The sequence below is a fragment of the Dipodomys merriami genome, unplaced genomic scaffold, assembly GCF_024711535.1.
Source record: "Dipodomys merriami isolate MVZ:Mamm:240054 unplaced genomic scaffold, mDipMer1.0.p SCAF_695, whole genome shotgun sequence".
Taxonomy (NCBI): Eukaryota; Metazoa; Chordata; class Mammalia; order Rodentia; family Heteromyidae; genus Dipodomys; species Dipodomys merriami.
This window is the reverse complement of record NW_027206285.1, coordinates 365,277-391,119: the sequence shown is the minus strand read 5'-3', so window position 1 is coordinate 391,119 and position 25,843 is coordinate 365,277. Positions and strand designations below refer to the sequence as shown.

The following is a 25,843-nucleotide window of genomic DNA, read 5'->3' as shown; positions in this document are numbered from 1 at the left end:
ATGGTGTGCACCAGCCCAGATACCACAAGGGAGTGTCTATTGACCTTCTGCAGTTGTCAGACGTGGAGGTTGAGGAGAGTATATTAGTGAAGCTGGTGGAGTGAGGGGTGAGCCTAAGGCCTGGCTTCCACTTAGATATGATAAGCCATTGCTACCATGTCTAGAGGACATAAAGGGTCCACTCAATGGCTCAGAGATGTTGGATACTCCAAGGTATGGCTCTGCCACCAGCATAGGGTATATCTTGACTTTGCACTTGCTAGCTATAGTCCCAACAAGTCCTCATACATTCATATATGCAAGGAGAGCCTTTAAGCTGGATTTTCCCTTTCTTAGACAAAATGAATCCTTTGTTTTCTTCATCTTAGCTCCAAAGATTTCTTCCATTTCTCCCTCCTCTGTTGGTCTTCCTTCCAGGCCAAGGATGTCATTCCAGTCCCAGCGCTTCCACTTCAGCATGTGTAGGTGTGTAGGCTTGCACAGTTAGAGCCTGGTAGTCCAGCCTATAGTCTAGTCCTGAGGGCATGGGATCATATCCAGGCAGCCACAGATTCCAGTCAGGACTACCTAAGTGGAAAATGACAACTCTCTATGGTGGCTAAGGGAGTACCCAACTAGCAACCTGGTCAGGGCTGCACAGCAGGTAATCATTCACAAGCAGCTTGAATTAGAGGACAATCTGGTAAAGGATGTTCCAATATCAATCCAGGACTGTGAGTTATTGGTTTCTTTTCATGGACACAACTTTTCTTTTATGCTGTAAGAAAAACAATTCATCTTATAACTGTAGTATAAAAAACAACCAGAAAAGAATTTTCTTCCATATTATTCTCCATGCTTCCGTGGTAACCCTGGGGACTATCAGGTGATTGCCACCATGTAAGAGCAGTGCTTTAAGAGATGCAAACTTTAACTTCTTCCATCATCCAGGTAGCCTCTCCTCTTCCCACATTCAGAAAAGATTCTACCAATGTGTGCTCTCATTTCTGTAGTTGGGCACACTTCATTTATAGGCAAAGTAAGAGTCGTTATCAAAACACAGTCTCCAAGGTTAGTTTGGAACGTCCACATCCTAAATTGTCCTGAAATCTTCACAGTAGACATATTTTTGCTCTTAACATTTTTGTGCCTAAGCTAGAGATTAAACTCAGGCCCTGGATGCTCCTGAGCTTTTCTTGCTCAGGCATTACACCATATCTCTTTAGTCACTGCTCCACATCCAGAATTCTGGTGGTTAATTTGAGATAGGAGTGTGGTGAACATTACTGCACAGGCTGGTTTCCAACTGTAGTCCTTACAGCCTAAGTAGCTAGGATTAGAGCCTGGCTGCTGCAACTGTTTTTACATTACCCATAGTGAGGTCTCAAATAGCAATTAACTACCGAGTGCACCATCACTTTTCTTGGTTTCCAAACCCTTGAGAGAGATGACCTCTAATGGAACTGCCTCCTCCATCCCATTTAAGTTTGAAGCTAACCTGTTAAGGCCACAATTCTGACATAAGACCATTTCATTCATGTTTTCCTAGCCTTCTGTCAGAATGGCTTCTCCCAGAACAAACCATTTCCAGACTAGAGAAGCTTCCTGTGATATTGTTTGGGGACATTTATTCATACAATTCTAAGGATTCATAATTCCAGTCACAGAAAAAGGAAAAAATCCAAAGAAGGTGACATTCTAATGAATCTTGATAAATAAATACCACCAGTATATTGAGTACTGCCTCAAAGGCTGGCATGAGAATTTCATTCCTTTGATATTGGAACAGGGTTTGAAGTCTTTGGAGTTGCAAATTTCTAACACCTTTTGGTTTATGTTTTATGTATTACATAACTCTGATTATAGAAAGAGTGTGAGAGTGGAGTGTTTGTCATTATCTATTATATTGTACACACACACACACACACACACACACACACACACACACACACACACACACACACACACATCTTTCAGTTCCTCTGGATATCAAAGAGATATCCATTCCATTCCTTTATGTTCTTTGTATTTTTCTCAGAAATTTCAGATAATTGTTCTTTAGAGCTGATACTCTACATGCTGTATATTGTTCTTGGCCTCCTGAATAGCCTCCGGGTTTCAGAAAGGACCAAGTGAGCTCAGAAAGACGAGGGGTTGGAACATATAACAGGAGCTGTTATATGTTCATGTTTGCTGCTGTTTTCAAAGAAGGTGAATGAAGCGCCAGCCCATTGCTGATAGGAAGTGCTGCCATCAGAGTTTCTTTACTTTTACTCAATGGAAAAGTTGAGGAATCATCTCTCAAATGAGGGAAGTGTCTCATGAGTCAGCTAAATGTGGACAGGTGGTGGCCAGATTCAGAGGGTTTGTGATCTGGTGAGGTAATAAGACCTCTACACAGCATCTGAAATCACTACCTGTGATTTCAAACCCAGTACAAAAGTCACCAGAGCTTCAGTCTCCAGCTCACCTGCTCAGCAAGATGCAGTAAATGGAAACCCTTCAGCTGTGAGAACAGTGCTCTGCCCTTCATAGCCCCACCTAGCCAACTCCTGCTACTTTCACCTTAGTGCCGCCCCTCTCTGACCTGCCTAGCCAACAGGAACCACTTTAATGAGGCTCTGTTCCCTTCTTTCCAGAATGCTTCATTTTCTCCAGGGTTTCATTCCTCTCTTCCTCCACCCCCTGAGCAGGTGCGACTTTAGCAAGGCTTCACTCCTTTTCCTATCTTTTAAAATTCAAGATATATTCATATCATGTTACTCAACTGTTTTGTGGTTAATGTTAATTTCTTTCTTTTTCCCTATTTTTTTGAAAAAAAAATAATGTGATAACTCGTAGACACATTTGTTTGCACCAATATTGATGAGCTTCTCTGATATTTGAGTTTAAAACCATTTCCCTTTTTTTCCTTTGGCCTGTCTAGCCAGGCTATCTCAGAACTTCCTCAAAACAATTTACTGTGGATCTTCCTAGTCAGGCTGTATGGTCAGATCAATTTCGTTGATTTTAGGCTCACATCACCACTTCCATTGATAAAAGTTTTTCCTTTTAACAAGCAGAAAAATTAATAATTATGTCCTGTGACCCAGGTTCACATTAGTTACATTAAATGAAAAAAGCAAATAATTTAATTTTAATTTAATTTAATTTAATTTTGGGTCCAGTCGTGGGGCCTGAACTCTGGGCCTGGGCGCTGTCTCTCAGCTCTTCAGCTCAAGGCTAGCACTCTACCACTTGAGCCACAGTGCCACTTTCGGTTTTTTTCTTTTTGCTTATGTGATGTTGAGGAATTGAACCCAGGCCCTCATGCATGCAAGACAAGCGCTCTACCACTGAGCCACCTTCCCGCCCCAAAAGCAAATAATTTTTGATCATGGTAACAATTTTTTATGCATTACAATGAAAGTACTTTAAACGTATTTACACACACACACACATACACTTTTGCACAAAAATTTTTAGGCATGATTATTTTTAAAATAAAATGAAAATCAACCATAAGTTCTTCAGAATTTTAGTGGCAAAATACATTTTGGCCATTTTATGATTAAACCATGGACTCAATGCTAGAAAAACAGGCAACACCAAACAAAGGAAAAGTCAAACCTTTAAAACAATTTTAATAATAAGTCCTACTATCACATTAATTGACCTTTAAATACTTGCTAAAAGTGTGGGGTTGTATAAAAACCAACCACATGTCCAAGATGGCAAAAAACATGTCAGGATGGTAAGAAAACTTGGTGGAACATTAAGTAAGTAAGCGAAGAGGAAGCAGGCAAACAAGAAGCAGAAAAATATATAAGCAGAAAGACAGAAAGACAGATCACACAGTAACACGGTAACACAGTGTGGATGTACTCGAGAAGATATAGAGAAAGTTTTAGCTAAGAGAATTTAAGTCAGGATGGCTTGCCTTGAGAGGGAACCTAGAGGAGGTTCCCTGAGACCCCGTCTGCACTTCACCTCTCAAGAGCACAAGCAGAGAGGCAAGCAAAGAAGGGAGGGAGGGAGGAGGGGGGGAAAGGGAGAGGGAGAGGAGAGCGAGAGGGAAAGAACACATAGTGGATTTCCTTCCATTTTCTCATGCACTCATGGAAATTACATAGGCTCCATAAAATATTGGGAGACCTGGACTCATTTTTCAGCAAATATTGGGGCTAGGCTTGATGAACTATGTGTGCTAGCCCATAGGCTTCAGCTTGGGCAAGACCTTGAGGGCCTCAGGCTGTGTAAAAGACAAGCTCGAAAGGAATGTTGAGTAATTTGGGGCTGGTCCCTCCGGCTGATTGGCCCTTGGCACTGCATCTGGAAATCCACTGGCCTGTCGGGGGATTCCAGCCACCCTTAACCAGTAGTGGGGAGTGGTTTTACAATTGGGGCCCAGGCCCGAGAATGCTCAGAACTTGGTGCCTAGATTCTCCCCTGAAAAACACAGACTCAGAGTCCCTGGCCTAGAGAAGTGGCCAGTCGCCCAGAAGAGGGGGGACCGGAAGCTGGGGATGTAGCATGCACAGTCGTGGGGTGGGGAGGGTAGCCTTGGAGGTCCTCTGTGTGGGTCTGAGACCAGCACAAGGTCTGGGAGCAGCTGGAATTCCCAGGGGGAAGAACAAGAGCCAGGGGGGGACCAAGATCAGAGTCGTGGCACCAATGAAAGCTCAAGCCCAAAAGACCCCCCGGAAATCCAAGCACATATGGCAAAGCTTATTGTGAGCAATTGACAGACACCACTGTCAGGGGGTGCAGTAGCCTGTTTATGTGCAGGGGAGTATTTTTAAGGGTGCAGGGGTAGAAAGTTCCCCTTCGAATGGGGAGTGTTCTGTGATTACAGGGGGAAGTTAAAGGTAACAAGTGACCCCAGGAGGGGACTTTGGGGCAATGGTTGTGGCTAGGACTGCTGGGTCACTTGATCTGGGAGAGAGCAGATGACCTAGGGTGCAGCAAGTCAAACCCCAGTGGAGGGAGGTGCGCTAACAGATAGCAGAACACCCCAGAGGGGAAGCTTACAAGAGGGGGAACAGGGAGGGCAAGCTGGAAACAGGCAGGGCTGACACCTGCTGTGGCAAATCTCTCTGTCCTGCCGGGGTGGGGACCCCTGTCAGAGAAGGGAGGATGGTTGCTGGCACTGGGCATTAAGGATCTGATCTACCTGGCTTGTCAGTCAGTGTACGGGCCTGGGCCAGTATTGATTGCCAATCACAAAGGCTAACTGTCCAATGAGAAGAAGGGGCAGTGAAGCAAGGCATGGCAGCGCCTGGTTCACCTGTTGTTCCATGAGGCCCAAGGTGGGGACAGCATGGAAACTGTTTCTCTGGTAACTTTGGGATCCATTAGGGGAGACAACATAGATGAGAAGACCATGGCGCCTGTGGGTGGGAAACTGGAGGACTGGCTGTGACTCCTGCAGTCCCCTCCGAGGGACCTGAGGCCTGGGTCCCCCTGCCCAGGCCTCTACCTCTCCATACAGGCAATGGAGCACAGGGGGACTGCACTTGCATAGGACGGGACCTGAGAGAGACTTGAGGGCTCAGTGCCTTCCCTCTCTTCCGTAGGGAGGCTTTGAGTGTATTCCTTCAGGATTTGCTGATGGAGCCTCTGAACTTCATGTTTGCCCACATTGCTACACATGTGGCTGAGGCCGGAGTGGGAAGAGAGGGGACCCTCTATGACCACTTAGCCCCAGTGACTCTCTACAGACTTTTAAAAAGATACTAATTCATATCAGATGCTTGAATGTGCAAAATCAACTCTCCGTCTATAAAAGATTTTCCTTATGATCATCTTGTTTTTAAGGTGACCCTAGAGGGGCTGGGAAGGTGGCTTAGGGGTAGAGCACTCACCTCACATGCATGAGGCTCTGGGTTCGATTCTTCAGCACCACATAAGCAAAAAGAAAAAAGGCTGGAAGTGTTGCCATGGCTCAAGTTGTAGAGTGCTTGCCGTGAGCTGAAGAGCTGAGGGACAGTGCCCAGGCCCAGAGTTCATTCCCATGACAAACAACAACAACAACAACAACAAGAAAAGAGGATAGAAGAGTTCATGTAACTTTTTAGGATGTTTGCTTTCTCTATAATGTCTTCAAACAGAAAGGCTGAAGTCAGAGCTCTGTATAATAGCTACTTATCCAGATGGACTACAGCATTTGGGCAAAATATTTCACCTGTTGTTTTATCTTTAGGTAGTTGGTCAGACAGGGTAATTCACTGCATTTGAGAAAGGTTGAGAAGGGGCACTCTGAAAGACACCTTTGGTTCTGCCTGATGGGGAAAGGTTTTGTGTGTTTGAGTGTTGGTGTGCGTGTGCAATATGTTTCCTTTTTTTGTCGGTTGTGGGGCTTGAACTCTGGGCACGGTCTCTTATCTTTTTGCTCAAGGCTAGTTCTCTACCTCTTTGAACCATAGCACCAATTCTGTACAGTATGAATGTCAAGGACTGGTCTATGTGTAAGGTCTATCATGTTTGAACAGGAGCATCTTTGTTTTTCATAATCATCTTCCAGCCTGTTGATAATTGATGTTAATGAGGTGACTGTGGTGCAAGACCTCTGTCTTCAAGATTATTGGTGACTACACAGAGTGAACACATGCTTTGCATTGGCTTCTGCCCTGGAGAAAATGTGGCAGGGCTGAGATGTGAACTTGTGTGGACTGTGCTAAGTCTAGGTGGTGTCAGAATTACATTGTGGGCCATTCAGTTGGGGTTGGGAACAAGTCTTTATGTCGAAAAACGAACTTTACAACTTTGGTGGTGGGGGGTAGGTTATGATGGGGAGAGTATGGGAAGGGAAGGGAAGGGGAAGCAAAGAGGAGGCAACAATGCTTGATAAGAAATGTACTCGTTATCTTGCCTATGTAATTGTAAGTCCTCTATATGGTATTTTCACAATAAAAAAAAGAAACACCACAGGTTTGGTATCAGAACTGTTGGAAGAAAAAAAACCATGCCAAATCATTATTGCACTCTCTCTGGGAGACTGATGGCTGTTTAATTTAGTATGTGTGAAAGAGACTTTTTTTTTTTTTACCATCTTTCATGGTTTTACCTATCTTGGATTCTGAGTTATTTTTGGTTTTTATGTACTCATGCAGAAATAGTTTACATGCCATAAACTTGCACATTATGGTGAACGTTAAAAGATATTTTCGGGTTGTTTTATTGGTCTTTTCTCTCCATATGTCTTGATTTGTTTCTTTTTAAAATAAATTGACTATGCTATTTATGTTGTCTGAAATCTCATTGCATCATAAATTACGTTAAGGAAACATCAATTGTGTAATGACTATGGATGATTCAAAATTAGTAAGAAAATTTGGTAGTACAAACATTTCATCAGAATTTTTAATGGTTGTTTGCATGGAGCTTAGTTCCTATGTGGTCTTTCATATTTGAAAATGTATCTCTCTCCTGTCTTTATATTGTATTCTCTTTCTGTCCATTGTCTCTCCATTCCTTCTTTTCCTTACCTCTTAGTACTAGTATTCTGTTTTTAATTTGAAGTTTATATTTTATAGTAAATGAAGTCAAATGATGCATCTTTGTGTATTAGTCTGGTGTTGTATGATACTGCTATCATCCATTAGTTCCAGGAATGTTCACACATGGTATTGACTATATAGACACTAATGCCATATGAGAACAAAGACGTTTTTCTTCTCAAAATACGTGTTACCATATATTTTGACACTTTTATATGGTGTTGTACATAGACTCTATGTCCTCGAGCATACTAGCTATTACATTAGCTCACTACTAGTAACATATATTTCTGCCCCTGCATACTGTGGAATTCTTAAGTTTCTCTGAAGTCTTCCCTTTAATGTGTGCAATTTAAAATTTGTGATGACTTGTTTCTTCAGATATTTTAAATATGTTGATTTCCATTTTTATTTCAGGATAGATTGAGAGCATATAACATTTACAAAAGTTATAGCTGTTAGTGTCTATTTGTAGATCAGGACATCATCTATGCTGATGAGTGCACTATGTTATTTCAGTAGATTACGCACATTGCAGTTGTTGACATGAAGTGTTCTGTAATGTCAAAAGACTTCAGTAGATGGAGTATGCTGTGAATTGCCATGATGTAATTACGGGTATTCTTGGCTTTCTAATCTATTACTGATCTAGATGCGTCAAAATCTCCACATACAGTCCTGATCTTGATTTTAGTTTTCTATTCCTTTTGTGATTTGATGGTCTCTTTAGCATAATACTTATTAGCATCAAATAAATTAAGGACAATTATACCTCTAGGAATAATACTTGAGCTTTTAGTCCCTTTATTCCCTTAGTCTAGTTTTTTCTGAAGTATGATTTGAAGTTTCACATAAATATATTTTTATGCCTTTATGTTATCTATATATCTTCATATTGATTTACTTTTAAAATATCCATATCTATTTACACATAAAATGTAATACTTTGATTATATAGACCATAATGTTTTGAAATATGTAAACATTGCCGAATGGACCAGGCAATTGATGTAAATATGAGCTCTTGTCTGTCATTCTGCTGTGGTAAGGTGACTTAAAACCTAATTCCTTGGAGATTTTCCGGGTGCCTTTCAATGTTCTTAACTGTGGTGATCATTTTTTATTATAGATCTGTCACTCGTTTTTTGTATAGGTGAAAATTTCAATCCATTGAATGGTATCTCCAGAACTACTCCACAGCATGTGTTTTTGTATTTAACATGGTTTTACTTGTGTAGCAACAAAATTTTGTCCTTATCTTCTAGTTTACTGTCTCTATATTTTAATTATCATATGTAGATAATTCAAATAGAAAGTTATCATTGATCTACTGAGATTATTATGCATAGTTGAACGTTTTCTATTTGTTTAGTCCTTACAGATTATGTATAAATGTCTAATGCTTTCTGTGCACTCATTATAATTCGGTGCTTTATGTGTTTTCTCTGCTCCCTTCAGAAATCAAGTATATTTCATATACTGTTATTGATGTCCCTCTTACAGACATATGTATACAATTCATCTAAATGGTCTTTCCTATTACAGTGTACTGTGTCAGTGTAAGTATCTTGGCATGTACCCAACTCCTGGTGTCCATCCTTTAAATAAATGAAATCATTCACTTTATATTATCATTACTATGAACTCCTTCTACATTGTTGAGGTTCCTATCTTGTCAGAAAACATTTTTTTAATACAGATTTGAACTTAAGAAGTTGATTAATTTGCTTCACATTCATGTAAGTATTCTTAATACTGCATTTTTGTACTGAGTTCTTAATATACATTTTCCTTCTCTCTAGAAAATTTCTATTAATAGTTCCTGTAATGTGGAAGCTGGTGATGGAGTCCCTTCCTTTTATTGTTTTCTTCAGGCTGTATGATTTCCTTAATTTTATCTTCATGACTTTTTTTTATTCCTCGTACTCTAGTGCCCCATTGAGCAAATGTAATCATGGCTTCCTTTAAGTGACTTTATACATGCATAATTTCTCTGTAGTCTTTTTGGTAATTTCTGATTATTTGTTGATATTTCATATATAAACATATTTTCCCCTTGTTTCTAAGGAATTTTTCATTATGGTGCCTATGAGCCCTTTCACTACACTTTATACTTGCTAGTGAGTGTTTTCTAATAAGTTTTGCGTCCGAGATTTGTTGGAAATTGTTTCATTTCCATTGACAAATTATTTCCCTGTTTCATTGTTCATATTTATATTATTTCCATTGATATTTTATTTTCATATTTTATTTCTTCATTGTCATTGGAGAGTGAACATTTGCATAGTAGAATGGTAGAAGTTCAGACCTCAGATTCACCTTCTTCCAGTATAGAAATCTTTGGATGTATACACGTCGGAGGTGGTTAGGCATTTAGGAAATATTTGTTGTTGTGACATGATACAGGTTGTTGTGCTTGTTTTCACTTTTTCAGTATAAAACTTTTAAAATTTAAACAAAGGGCTGTTTAAGACTATGTGTTGCAATATCTCAGAAAACATAAGATTTAAAGTCCTATGTTTGAAATCAGTGTAAACTAAGTATCTAATCTTAGGCCATAAACTCAATTTTTTCCTATTTAAATGTGAAAATCTTTTTTTTCATCCCAAGGAATCAGTAGCTCTGGATAAAATATTCTCAGTAAAGTCTTTATTAAAAGTTAACCATAACTAAAATTGTTAGACTAATGAGTGCAACGTATTAATACTGTATTTTAACCTATATCCTACAAAAGCTCTTTGTATTTTAAACAGCCTTTTCATGTCTCTCTTCTAAGAAGTCAGTGTTTTAGTTTCAGTTCTATGTTTAGAAGGGTAGGCTTTCACATTGGAGCAAGGCGGTACACTCCACATGTTTCTTTCAACCTAAAGGGAGAAGAATTGAGGCAGAAGAGGTGACACTACATTTTTGCAATTGTTAAACATAAGCAGATTCTTTGTCACGATACTTAAATAAATAGAAGTATGTCAGAATGTAGTATTTACTTCCAGATTATAAATGTGATGGGTAAATTACTTTTACTTGGCTACTTAAATTTCGTCTTTCAAAGAATTTTGTTTGATTTTCATCAGCAAGCATCCTTGTGTGGACATTTTTTTAGTCAAGAAAAGAAAAGAGAGCATACCTAGCAATAGCAGGTCTGGGAACTTGAAGGCCAATGAGATCCAAGGATTATCACATTAATTCAATTTTGGACAACTAAGTGAAAGATTAGGCTTCCCAAATAGATGCCCGGTGATGGACTTCATATGTACCTGTTCTTTTGTAAGTTGATGTGTGTGTGTGTGTGTGTGTGTGTGTGTATGTGTGTGTGTGTAGGTCTTAAGGATTGGAACAAGAGCCTGAGTGCTGTCAGCTTTTGTACTCGAGGTTAGCATTCTACCATTTGAACCACAGTCCCACTTCTGGCTTTATTTTCGGGTAGATGGAGGTTAGTTGGACATAAAGGTGTCATAGGCTTTCCTGCCCAAACTGGCTTTGAACTCAGATCTCAGCCTCCTGAATAACTAGGGCTAACAGACATGAGCCACCAGCGCCAGGCTGAGTCTTGTTTTTATCACCAATATGTATACTATGTATTGCATTTGATCTTAATATTCTGTCTCTAAAAGAGTTGTTGATTTTAACCTCCTTTGCTTTTTCTTGTGTGTTTGAGAATCTGGTCTTCTGTACCCTCCAGCAAGAACTGTAATGTAAAAGTGTGTGACTTCATTTAATCATGATTGTAATGCAACGTCACTCTTTTTTTGTGACTCACATGAAATTAAGGTGATCAAAATCCAGGGACTTCATCCTATGGAACTGTGAGTGGCCTCAGACCACTCATATCTGCCTTTGTTAGTGAATACTCACTATAGACATGCATAAAATACATGTATATATCTACTATGTACTTCCGTGGCAAACTTGCTACCAGTTTGAGTGGCCTACTCTTCTCATGACCTATTATTTAATTGAGTCATAAGCATTTGAATGTTCTCTTGATTTTTAATGCCTTATGATCACTAATGTTAAAGCCAGAACTTCACCAAGATGATGATGGTTGTACAACATTGACAGGATGTCTTAAGGACTGTCTCTTGTCTCTTTTTCCTTACAGGGAGTTAATAACTTGCTGATGGCTACCAGGCACTCTCACTTCTTCATAGTTGATATTGAGGAACTCGTATGTTGTGATGATTGTTAATTGAGTGCTACTTAATGGGTAAGCAGTGCTTTACACAGCAACAGTAATCCAACCCCATTGATGAAATCATTCAAATAAAGAAAAAAATATATAACATGAACTGCAATAGAAATGGGAATATTTTACCATCTCTTGATAAAACATTAACAATTTATAAATATTTGCTAAATAGTATCCCTGTATAAAGGAACATACAATTTTACCCAATACATTATCATATTTCCAACTTAAAACTAAATAGAAGCCCATTGTCAGTATATAATCACTTGCCTATTAGAAGTACAAACTTCTAAAGGTTAAATGAGCAATAGCAAACAGCTAGAAAGACTGCCGTTATGCAACCATGTCTTAAATAGTCCTGTGTTCCTTAAAGATGTATAGAACCAAATAATTCAGTCTGTTAAAATTAATGTATAATGCATTTCTTCAAAAAATATAGTGCTGGAAATATAACATTTTTGTTATCAAGAGATGTAACAACATCAATTAATGATATAAAATGACAAAATGTGTATACATCCTGTATGTTTAATATTTTAAGTGATTAAACAAGAATAAGTTGAAAAGTATATCCCGCCATGGATAAGCAAACTATTAGGAATCTACACTTCCCTCAGCTATTACTCCTAAATCCAATTATTTTGATATACAGTTGAAGTGTGTTTTTGTAGAGTGTGCACCACATTGTTGCAATTCTACGACCTTAGAGAGAGGGAGACAAAGGAAAGGCTGGGGACCGGCCACCACTACAGCCACCAGGGCAGACGGTGGCCACCTGCAGCCCCTAGTCTGCTGACACTCGGTGGATGGCCGTGAAGTGAGGCCTTCAGAAGACACCTCCACTGCGACAAGAAGAAACATGCCCCAAAGCAGCAGTGAAGCGCATCAGGTGAAAACCCTGAGAACCAAGAAGCAGCAGATAGAAAACTCAAACAGGAGGTGATGGTAGCTCAAAGATGGTCATCTAGGATCCAGAATGCCAAAAGTGGCTGCATGGTAGAGGAGGAAGAGGAAGTCATTCTGACCGAGTTGTGCATTCTGGAACCCAGATGCTTGCTTCAGGGATGTTTTGGTGGAAGGGACCCATTTTCATTAGACTTTTTTGAAGACCCATTTGCTGACCTTTTGGGGATCAAAGGGGTCGTGGAGGAAGTGGGAAGCAGGGCGAAGGCTTGTGTCACTCTGCCTTCCCGGTTTCCTTCATCTGGGTTTGTGGGTCGTGGAGGCCTCTCCTCCGTGTCATTTGGCCATGGTGGGATGGGCAGCTCCAAGTCCACACCAATGTCCACTAACACAGTTAACGGCAGGAAAAGAGCTACCAAGAGAACACTGGGAATGGCCAAGAAGAGTAGAAATTGAAGAATACGGTCGGACAAGTCCTTGCCAATACAGAGTTCAAGGTGGGGCAAGAGGAAGTAGCAGGAGCAGAATAAGGAGACGGAGAAGAGGAAGCTGACCACAGGAACCTCGAGCCCACCTGTGTGCCCTGGGTCGCAGCTTCTGCCTGACTAGATGGCGATGGCTAGCACGCACTCATGGATTGGCAGGGTCAAGGCATTGCAGGTGGCCTGGTAGATGTTTGGGACACAGCCTCAACTCATTCCTTAGATCTTCTCCAGCACTAAACCCACGAGCGTGTTCTTTGAGTGTCGCAAGGTTCTGTCTTGTACTTTTTGGCTGATATTTTGTAGTGGTGAAGTTCAGGAAGGTACAGCAGGAAGCCGGCCACATCTCCGTACCTGCACCTTTCCCGTGGTGGCATGGTGTTATGGCAACTCACCCCGTAATTTAAGGGTAACATAAATCATCAGTCCTTCTTTTTGTCCACAGTAATCTGACAGCACACTGTTGGCTATCTTAATTGCTTCACTTTTAATATCATTCCTGTAGTTGTCACTCTCTCCAACTCCAAATTTGACTGCTTAAATTTTGCTAAATCTCATCTTTCTCAGATGTGTAATTGTTCTTAAGAAGGTTTTGCTCACTGATTCTGTCTCTAGCTTTTACAGGTATGGCTTATGCTGGGGAAAACCAAGCTGGTTATTCACAAACACACACACACACACACACACACACACACACACACACACACACACACACACACACACACGTATGCAAAATAACCAGCTGTTGGGCAGATGCTTGACCTGAATGCTTCAGTTGCACACTTAGGTCCCTGAAGACGACGTCTCACTCTTGCACAGTCTGTTGAGCTCTGTCCTTGACTCACTCCCAGACCATCGCTGCTTCCCCTCTTTTCCTCCAAGCACCGGTGGCTGTGTGCTCTCTCGTGCCTGTCCCTGTCCACACGGCCTGGGTCTCTCCACATGTGCTTTTTCCCCTGGGAAGTGGTGACGGCGTTTAGGGTGTCGCACACCACCATGGGGAGATGCTGTGACATCCCTGTGGTGGAGGTCCCGGCTGTGCCTGGCTCCATTGGACGTGGTATGGCAGTCATGCTGGGGCAAGTCGGTATTAAATACATGTGGAAAATGTGACCTTCAAGGCACATGAAGAAAAATAAAAGTAACAGAGAGAGGGAAAGAAAACCAAAACAAAACATATTGAAGAATATTGGCAAAAAACACACGTAGGAATGTAAATACACAATTATCAAACAAAGTAAGCTCTACAAAGTATATAAAAGCCTGGAACTTCATCATGAGGACAATATTAAAGGATTTCATTGAGGATTAAGCAGCATACTGATGTGTAGGCAAGAAGCTAATGTTCTTTAAAATTTAGAAAATACTATAATTCTAACTACTCTAGGAGCTAAGATGTGATTATCACAGTATGAAGCCAAACTGGGCAAGAAAGTTCATGAAAATGTTATCTCGTTAACCACCAAAGAGCCAACAGTGGAGCTGTGAATTAAGTGGAAATGCCACAGTTTTGAGTAAAAAAACACAAACAACAAACTCAGAGAGAGTACCCAGAATTTAAGTTCAAGCCCCAGTACTGGCACTAAATAGGAAATTTTAGGCAAATGGTTAAGAAAGCAATATTAGAAAACAAGTCAACAGAGAAAATATAGTAGTTGACATGATGGTATAATAAAACATATAGAGAATAAATTTCAAATTTACTTGGCTCTGGCTAGAAAAATGAGTAAGAGTCATTTATTCATCGAAGTTATTACAACAATATAAACTAATATCTGATGGGAAAAGGAATATATTTGACCTAACATTTAAGTTTCACCTTAAGAGGGTGTATTTCTCCCTGGATGACTTCTGTCCCGGAAGCCAAGCAGAAAATTTCTATCTGGTCTTAACAAGATAATGTAGCACTTGGGGGCAAAGATACACCCCAGTAGTCCTGCACTAGACACCAAGATGGAGAAGATCTCTACAGCCACCATGACCTCCCCCTTGGCACTGTGGTAGACAGGCAGAAAAGTGAGCCAGACAATGCAGAACAACAGCATGCTGAAGGTCAGGAACTTGGCCTCATTGAACGTATTAGGCAGATTCCTGGCCAGGAAAGCCAAAGTGAAGCTGACCAGAGCCAGGAAGCCCAGGTATCCCAGGACACAGTAGAAAGCAGTGAGGGAGCCCTTGTTACACAGGATGATGAGGTGGTCATGTTCAGAGTGTGCATCTGTGTCAATGAAGGGAGGAGAGGTTCCCAGCCAGATTCCACAGAGAGTCACCTGGATCAGGGTGCAGATGGGGATGATGAAGTTAGGAGCTCCTGATAGCATAAGCCACCTCATCCTTCTCCCTGGAGAAGTGACTTTGAAGGCCAGAACCACAGTTACAGTTTTGGCCAAGACAGCAGAAACAGCTACAGTGAACACAACTCCAAATGTGGTCTGTTGTAGAATGCAGGTGCTGGTGTTGGGACGGCCAATGAAGAGCAAGGAACAGAGGAAGCAGAAGATGAGGGAGATAAGTAGGATGTAGCTGAGAGCTTGATTATTAGCCTTGACAATGGGAGTGTTCTTGTGTTTCACAAAGACCCCAAGAACAACTGTTGTGAGTGTAGATAAAGAAAGAGCCATGCAGGCCAAGGCCATCCCTAAGGGTTCTTCATAAGTCAAGAATCTTGCAGCTCTTGGGAGGCACTGGTTTCTCTCTGTATTGGCATACTGATGATCTGGACACTTCATACACTGCTCCATATCTAGTGAAGAATTCAAATAAACATTTATCCATTTCCAATACTTAAAAGGAAATTAGAAAGTCCCTGTCTAGAGATAATACTGACACGTGAATTCTTAGTAGCATAAAGTAAATATTACCAAGTATTACCAGACATGATCACTATTATTTTTATGTCTTCGTCATGTTCCCACACTTATTCCCATATTCTCATACTTTAGTCTGATTGAAATTCTTTTGCTTGTAATGACCATCACAAATATTGTTACTCGCCATTTCTAATATCCTATGAATAATTTTCTCTGCCTCTTCATGCTGCCATAATTCTCAGACATGTGTGCACAAGTCAAACCCCTTATTCAAAATTGTGGGTAGTAAAACTTTGCAACTTCCTCTATATTCTCTATACAATATAAATTGGACAACTGTGACCCTTCCTTGAAATTGTTATATTTGTCTCTTCTACTCACCTATAGAGGATGGAGAAATCACTCTTTGAAACTATAAAGTCATACTATGCACAACACTTTTGCCTGCATCTTACACCAAACCAAACCCAGAGTATTTTCTCCATTGCAAGAACAGTTCTAAGATCTAGGAAATAAAGATATACACGATCTGTGTTTTCTTTGTAGTCTGAAGGTAATTTTGAAGAAGATGGGGTCCTCGTGCTTAAAAAGATTTGCACTTACTATGATAGAAGTTAAGCTTACATTTCTGAGTATTTGAATAAACATATATACAATAGACCAGAAAAAATTAATCTTATGCATAAATCAGAGTCCATGATGTTTTTTTCAAGAAGAATCAACCAGTGTCACAATTAGATGATTAAGTGAAGGAAGGAAGAATTTGATTCTGTAATCATAATATACAACTTTTGCATTGGCTTGCATGGATTGGGGATACCAGCAAAGAAAATGAATTTCTCACTATGGCATGAACTTACCTGACCCATTAGCAATCTCATTCTCTGAGCACGGTGTGCAATCAAAGCAACAGGCTGCCTTTTCTTCCTGAGGGGATTTCCTGAATCCAGGACCACAACTCTCACTGCAGGCAGATTGAGTAGGCTGAGGACAAGCAGATATTTGTCAGTATTTGTTTAGACTTTACATAATGCTCCAACAATCCATAGTATTAAAATACTGAATTATTAGAACTGAATCTAGAGGGGGGACTAAGATGGCAACTGAGCAGTAGGGAAACACCACAGCTCTCCCCCCCAAAAAAGAGAGTTCAAGTTCCATCGCTTAATCTCCCCAAGTGACCGGCAACAACAAAAAGACAAACACCCTGAGAAAAACAGAACGAGGAAAAAAAACAAAATAAGAGAGAAAAAGAAGAATTTCAGACAAAAGAAAAGCGAAGACCCCTCCCCCAATCTTTACTGGCGACACTGCTGCACGTGAAGCCGCTGCCAGCCCAGCCCAGTGGGGGCTGCCAGAGTCCTAGAGACACAGGGGTTTGTCTGCAGGTCACCCACACAGAAGCCACCTAAGGTACCGATGTTGGACCTGCTGATCGCTATGAACAGAGAAACCTCTGAGCCAGGAGCTTGCACAAAAATCCCACCCCCACCCCTCACTGTATATCTGAGCAGAGAGGTTCCATCCCACCAAAGCCACTATGCACGACACCGGGAACCCCAGAGCTACAGAGGACACCCACAGAACAGCAGAGCAAAACTGCAAGGAACCAGTGCTGATCCAGAGAGCATAAGCAGAGACAAACCCCAGTGCTCAGTGCATGGAGGACCCTCCCCTACCTTTGGGCAGATGCTGGAGGCCCACCCTACGGCGCAGACCAGAACAGCATCAACTGAGACAGAGACAGAAGTGAAACATGCAGAGCGACCACCGCCCATCCCAGCCCACAACCACCTCAACTGAACTCTGATTGCAACAACAACCAATGACCTACATCACACAGAAACAGCTACTAGCTCCAGGGTGAGTACCCTACAGGGGACAGTGTATACCTCAAGGGAGACCACAGCTGGTGGGAATCCCCAGACCCTGACCCAGCCTCCCTATCCCAACATCTGGACCACAGGACCCACTAAAAATGGGAACTTTTCGAGAGCTCCATCAGCCCATGGAGCACACACAGCTGGCCAGGCTAGAGCAAGAGTGCCCCTGGAAGGGACCTTAAATGCCCAAGCCAGGAACACCGCCATTGTGTCAAGACAACCAACAGTGGAAGAAATTTGAACTGTGTATTCCAGGCTGCATAACCTAGGCAGGATACACAACAGCACAGGTCCAACCGGCATGCCCCAGGCTAGGGGGCATGGGAATCCAGTGCCTGAGCAACACAACAAATTCCTCCCAACTGAAGTCAGAAGCTGAGCATATGCCTCAGCAGAGGGGAGAAAAACAGGGAACTGCACCCCTTGGGCAGCACGCCTGTGACAGCAAAAGACCCGAGGGGTCAGGACAAGAGAAGCCCAATCCATACCAGAACCTGACCCATATATTCTAGGCTGGGAATTGGACAACACAGGCCATAAGCATCTGATAATAGTCAGATAGGCTGGTAAGGTGGTTCAGCAGTAGAGTGCTGGTCTTGGGTGCATGAGGCCGTGGATCTGAATACTCAGCAACACATAAGCAGAAAGGGACCGAAATGGTGCTGTGGCTCAAATGGTAGGGTGCCAGCCTTGACCTGTAGAACTGAGGGACAGCAGCACCCAGGCCCAGAGTTCAAACCCACAACCGGCCAAAAAAAAATTATCAGGAGCCCATAGCAGACTCCAACATCTGGAAGAGTGCATCCAGCACATCCGATCTCGCCAAGAGCATCTGTAGGAGAAAACAGGAGCAGTCTAGGCCATTCAACCTTCTAAAGGCAGGAACTGCCAGTGATCTACAGCAGAGAGCCAAGAACCCCTATGTGGTTCAGACCAACAACTGGAGGTTGGCTCCCAACAGAACCGAAATCAGTTACAGACTCTCTACCAGCACAGAAACAGCAACCAAGCAATGACAAACACCTATTGAACAAAACAAAATTTCAGATTAGTCTCCAATAATCCCTGAATCCCCTGCAAAATCACAGAGAAAAATTACAAGGTTTATCAATACCCAGGATAGCAAGCTATCACCAAAAGCAAGCAGCCAAGCAGAGGAGAGCTCCAGTGGGAGCAAACAGGAATGGAAGACAAAAGCCACATCCAAGAGATGCTGTAGGCAATGACTCAAGGAATAAAGCAAGAAATAGACCAGAAATTGAAAGAGCACAGAGTCGAAATTTCGAAAGAGATGCAGGATATCAAACAGGAGATGCAAGCAAAAATAGAGGCAGACCACACCTCACTACGAGGTGAGATTAGCGCCAAAATAGAGGCAGTACACTCCTCATTGAAAGGTGAGATTAGGACTTTGAGAACCAATATTAAATCCATAAATGAGTCCATTTCCTCCATGCAAACCACAATGGAAGACACAGATAACAGAGAGAACGAAATGAAATGTAGATTGTCAGATACAGAAGACAGAATATACCAACTGGACCAAAAAATTACAGATATGGAAAAATCACATAAATTATGCCGAAGGGAAGTTAAAGAGTAAGCAGATAGTGCCAAGAAATTTAACCTTCGTATAACTGGAGTGGACAAAGGTGAGGAATATCAAAGCAAGGGAATGCAACACCTATTCAACAAGATAATCAGTGAAAATTTCCCCATCTCCAAAAAGAACATCTTACCTACATTACAGAAGCATATAGAAAACCTAACAAGCAACATCCTAGGAGAAACACCTCTAGACACATTATAGTAAAAATGATAGGTCTGAATAATAAGGAAACAATCTTGCATGCAGCAAAAATGAAGAAGGAGTTCTACTACAACGGGAAAAAATTAGAATCACTGCAGATCTCCACACAAACACTGAATGCAAGAAAGGCCTGGGAAAGTACCATACGAGCCCTGAGAGCAAACAACTGCCAACCCAGACTGATATACCCGGCAAAGATAGCATTCACATTCGATGGAGAACTGAAAAATTTTAATAGCAAAGAAAAACTAAATGAATACATAAACATTAAGCCAGCATTACAAAGAATACTAAGAGGGGGAACACAACCTGAAGATAGCAACAGGGAACAGGGATCTGTACCCAGACAGGCAGTAATAGACGTCTAACTGAGCAAACACAGTAGGAAAGGAAAGAAGAAAAACAAGGAATGACAGGGACCACAATGCATCTCTCTATACTGTCTTTTAATATTATCAGGCTTAATTCTCCAATCAAAAGAAAAAGAACTGCAGACTGGATCAGAAAACATGACCCATCCATCTGTTGCCTTCAGGAGACCCACTTCTCAGCCAAACATACAAACAAACTCAGAGTGAAGGGTTGAAAAGGATCTACCAATCAAATGCTCCCAGTAAGAAGGCAGGTGTAGCAATAAAGAAGGTGTAGCAATCCTGATATCTGACAAAGTGAACTTTTCATTGAATTCAATGCACAAAGACAAGGACGGACACAACATAATAATACAGGGAACAATCCAAGAGGAGAATATTACTATCATCAACTTACATTCCGCAAACATTGGTGCACCCAAATATGTTAGGCAAATACTCTCAAACTTACAGAATAAAATAGATCCCAATCTGATAATACTAGGAGACTTTAATGCCCCACTCTCACCAAAGGTTAGGTCTACCAACCAGAGGATTGGCAAAGAAGCTACCGAGTTAAGTGAGGCCATACTTCATGTGGAACTAACTGACATCTACCGAGTATTTCACACTGAATCAACAGAGTACACATTCTTCTCAGCAACTCATGGAATTTTCTCCAATATAGACCATATCAAAGTTCATTCAAGGAACTTAAGGAAATACAAGGGGATCAACATAATCCCCTGTATCCTATCTGACCACAGTGGAATCAAACTAGTTCTCAATAACAAAGCATACCGCAGAAATTACTCAAATACATGAAAATTGAACAGTACACTTCTAAGCAATGCCTGGGTAATGGAAGCGATCAAAGATGAAATTTAAATATTCCTACAACTCAATGACAATGAAAAACACATCACAAAGAAACTTGTGGACACAGCAAAAACAGTCCTGAGGGGCAAATTTATTGCCCTCAGTGCCCACATCAAGAAAATGGAGACAGACTAAGTAAATAATCTCATGTTGCAATTAAAACAGCTAGAAAAAAAAAAGAAAAAAAAGGAACCTAGAGTTACTAGATGGAGCCAGATAACCAAACTAAGAGTGGAGATCAATGAAATAGAGAATTGGAGAATCATAGCCAAAATTAACCAAAGAAAAAGCTGTTTCTTTGAAAAAATAAACAACATTGATGGACCACTGGCAAGATTAATTTAAAAAAAGAAGAGAGGAAACCCATATTAACAGGATTAGGGATGCCATAGGAAAAATCACAACACATACCCAAGATATCCAAACAATTTTAACTGACTACTTTCAAAAGTTATACTCTCTAAAGAAAGAAAACCTGGCAGAAATGGGTGCATTTTTAGAGTAACACAAGTTGCCCAAACTGAGCAAAGAAGTAAATCAATTAAATAAGCCAATATCCTACAACAAGATACAGGAAGCAATCAGAAGTCTTCCAACAGAGAAAAGCCCAGGACCAGATGGATTGACAAGAGAATTCTTAAAGACACTTAAAGAAGACCCTTAAGATCCTTAAAGAAGGAATAATACCCATACTCCTCAAGCTCTTCAGAGAAATAGAGAGAGCTATCCCAAACTCATTCTATGATACCAATATCACACTCATCCCAAAATCAGACAAAGACCCAACTAAAAAAGAGAATTACAGTCCAATTTCCTTGATGAGCAGATGCACAGATCCTTAACAATATTCTAGCTAATAGAATCCAGAAAAACATTAAAAATCATAGACTACAACCAGGTAGGTTTCATCCCAGAGATTCAGGGATGGTTAACATATGTAAGTCAATAAATGTAATCCAACACATCAACAGAGCCAACGTCAAGACTCACATGATTATCTACACAGATGCAGAAATCGCCTTTGATAAAATTCAACATTCATTCAAGCTAAAAGCTCTGGAGAAAATAGGAATAGAAGGAACTTTTCTTAAAACAATAAAAGCCATTTACTACAGACTAATAGCCAATATTAAACTTAATGGGGAAATGTTACAACCAATTCTCCTAAAATCAGGCAAAAAGGCAAGGATGCCTTGTCTCTACTCCTCTTCAATATAGTCCTGGAACCCTTAGCCAGGCAATAAGGTGAGAAAAAGACACTAAAGGGATCCATATAGGAAAAGAAGAAGTTAAACTATCCCTTTTTGCAGATGACATGATACTATACATTCATGATCACAAAAACTCCATCCCCAAACTCTTAGAAATCATAAATCACTTTGGCAAAGTAGCAGGATACAAAATCAACCCACAAATATCAGTTGTCTTCCTGTACACTGACAATGTACAAGCAGAGTGGAAATAAAGGAAGCAAACCCATTCACAATAACCTCCCCCAAAATGAAATATTTAGGAACTAACCTAGCCACAGATGTAAAAGAACTATTTAATGAAAACTATAAACAGTTAAAGAAAGAAATTACAGAAGACACTAGGAAATGGAAAGACCTCCCATGCTCTTGGATAGGCAGACTTAATATAGTGAAAATGGCAATACTGCCAAAATTAATATACAAATTCAATGCAATTCCTATTAAAATCCCAATGACATACATCTCTAAAATATAGAAAATAGTCCAAAAATCAATGTGGAACAACAAAAGACCTAGAATAGCCAAAACAATTCTAGGTAATAAAGATAACATGGAAGAGATATCCATGCCAAACTTCAAGCTCTATTATAGAACCATAAAAACAAGGACAGCATGGTACCGGCATGAAAACAGACCCGAAGACCAATGGAATAGAATAGAAAATCCAAAAATAAAACCACAGGCCTCCAGTCAGCTGATACTTGACAAAGAGGCCAAAGACATACAATGGAAGAAACACAGTCTCTTCAACCACTGATGCTGGGAAAACTGGGTGGCCACATGGAGAAGACTAAAAGTGGACCCCAGGCTATAATCATGCACTAATATCAGCTCAAGATGGAATAAAGACCTTAACATTAAACCAGCATCTCTGAAACTATTGCAGGACAGAGTAGGAGAGAAACTTGAACTTATAGGCACAGGAAGGAAATTCCTGAACAGAGTCCCAGGGTCACAACAAATTGGAAAGTGTCTCGACAAATGGGACTACCTTAATATAAAAAGCTTCTGCACAGCTAAAGCTATAACAACCAAGCCAGAAAAGCAACCATCTAATTGGGAAAAAAATATTTACCAGCAATATATCAGGGACGGGGTTTATATCCAGTACATACAGGGAACTCAAGAAACTAATCCCTTCCAAACCAATTACTAAATGGGAAAGGGAACTAAAGAGAGACTTCTCAGATGAAGAGATAAAAATGGCAAAGAAACACATGAGGAAATGTTCACCATCGCTGGATGTGAAGAAAATGCAAATAAAGACAACACTGAGATGCCACCTTACCCCAGTCAGAATGTCCCACATCATCAAGGCAGCCAACGACAAATGCTGGAGGGGATGTGGAGAAAGAGGAACCCTATTACACTGCTGGTGGGAATGTACACTTATACAACCACTTTGGAAAGCAGTCTGGAGGGTCTTTAGAAAGCTGAATATTGACATCCCTTATGACTGAGTCATACCACTTCTAGGCATCTATCCTGAACAACAGGAACCACTATACAAGGACACATGCACCTCCACGTTTATTGCAGCACTGTTCATAATAGCCAGGATATTGCAGAAGATCGAATTGCAGAAGATCGAATCTCAGGAATTGAAGACAGTCTAGATATTATAGAGAAAGAACATACAACCATCCAAGACAAGTCCAAGAAATATGATAGTTCTGTCCAACCCTTGGAAGACATCTTCAGAAGGCCTAATCTAAGGATAATGGGTGTAGAGGAGCAGCTAGAAACAGAAGTTAATGGCCTAGGAAATTTATTGAACAGAATCCTAGCAGAGAACTTCCCAAACATGCAAAAAGATAGGCCTATTCAGATACAAGAAACTTTTAGAACCCCAAATAGACCAGACCAGAATAGGACATACCACTGCCACATTATAATCCACACACGACCAAATCAAACCAAGGAAAAGATCCTTAAAGCTGTCAAGGAGAAAAGATTAACCACCTATAAAGGGAAACCAATTAGAATCACCTCAGATTTCTCAGCAGGGACAATCAAAGCAAGAAGAGCCTGGAATGATGTATGCCATGCCCAAAAAAACAAACAACTATCAACCAAGAATTCTGTAACCAGCTAAACTCTCCTTCATAACTGAAGGCCAAATAAAAATCTTCCATAGCAAATAAAAATGAAACAATACATCTCCACCAAACCAGCCCTACAAAAGATTGTTAAAGATGCCCCACACATAGAAAACCAACAAGACCACAATAAAGTCCAAGAAACTGCATCCAAACTGAGATTCCAAGAACCATAGGAAGAACACAGTTTTTGCAGCCCCCAAGAAGGTTGATAACATGGCAAGAATCCCAAATATCTCTCAGTCTTATATCTTAATGTTAACGGACTTAACTCTCCAATTAAGCGACACAGACTGTCTAGTTGGATTAAAAAACAAGACCCTTCTATCTGCTGCCTGCAGGAGTCACATCTTGCCCGTAAAAAAAAAACACATTTTCAATGTTAAAGGCTGGAACAAAATCTAACAAGCAAACGGCCCCCATAAAACAGGCGGGAGTTGCAATCCTAATATCAGATAAAATAGACTTCAAATTAAAATTTGTGAGAAGAGATAAAGACGGTGGCTACATACTAATTAAGGGATATCTCTTTCAGGAGGATATTACAATTCTAAATATCTATTCGCCAAACAATGGAACACCCAAATTTATCCAAGAAACACTACTTTCCCTCAAATCCCATATAGATCCAAAGACATTAATTGTTGGAGATTTTAACACACCAATCTCCACACTAGATAGTTCAACTTGGCAAAAAGTCAACAGAGAAACTCCAGATCTAAACAGCTGCATAGATCAACAAGATTTAACAGACAATTACCAAACATTTCACCCAGCAGCATCAAAATACACATTTTTCTCAGCAGCACTATTTTCTAAAATAGAACACATTTTAGGCCACAAAGCAAACTTGTCTAAATTCAAAAACATTGAAGTTATACCTTGCATTCTATCTGACCAAAAGGGAATAAAATTAGAGCTCAACACCAAATGCCACCAAAGAAAATCCGGTATCACATGGAGGCTGAACAACACACTGTTGAATCACGAGTGGGTCATGGAAGGTATTAGAAAGGAAATTCTAATGTTCATGCTATTCAACAAAAATGAACACACAAATTACCAGCTCCTCTGGGACACAGCAAAAGCAGCACTCAGAGGCAAGTTTATAGCTCTGAGCTCCTACATCAACAAATTGGAGAGATCTACAACCCACAATTTAATGACACATCTAAACCTCCTTGAAAAAGTGTAGCAAGATAAACCCCAATCCAGTACACAGAAAGAAATAATTAAAAGTAAATCAGAATTAAATGAATCAGAATCCAAAAAATTATAGAAACAATCAACAAAACAAAGAGTTGGTTCTTCGACAAACTTAACAAAATTGACAGACCCTTAGCAAGTCTTTTCAGAAAAAGATGAGAACACACCCAAATTAATAAACTCAGAGATGAGAATGGAAACATCACCACAGAAACAACAAAGATTCAGAACACTAAAAGGGAATAGTTCTCAAAACTTTATGCTAATAAGTTTGAGAACTTAACAGAAATGGACCTTTTCCTAGCAAATATTGTCAAGCCAAAACTAAACCAAGATGAGTTTAACCATCTTAACAGGCCCATATCAAGCATTGAAATAGAAACAGCAATAAGAGACCTGCCAGCTAAGAAAACTCCAGGACCAGATGGTGTTACAGCGGAATTTTACATGGCCTTCAAAGCAGAGTTCACAACAATACTCCTCCAACTCTTCAATGAAATTGAAAGAGAGAGTTCAGTACGTAAC

At 40.5% G+C, this 25,843-nt stretch overlaps 1 protein-coding gene across 1 annotated transcript in view; it reads right to left on the bottom strand.

Moving 5' to 3' along the window:
- Positions 1-10,278: 10,278 nt before the first annotated feature.
- Positions 10,279-25,843, bottom strand: part of LOC138816384 (vomeronasal type-2 receptor 116-like) — a 36,984-nt gene continuing 21,419 nt past the window's right edge. The window contains exons 7-10 of the mRNA XM_070006091.1: positions 16,699-16,822; positions 14,875-15,771; positions 10,712-10,775; positions 10,279-10,321 (exon numbers count right to left, since the gene is read on the bottom strand). Of these exons, the coding sequence (XP_069862192.1) occupies positions 10,279-10,321; positions 10,712-10,775; positions 14,875-15,771; positions 16,699-16,822 (1,128 nt within the window). The remainder of the gene's footprint in view (positions 10,322-10,711; positions 10,776-14,874; positions 15,772-16,698; positions 16,823-25,843) is intronic.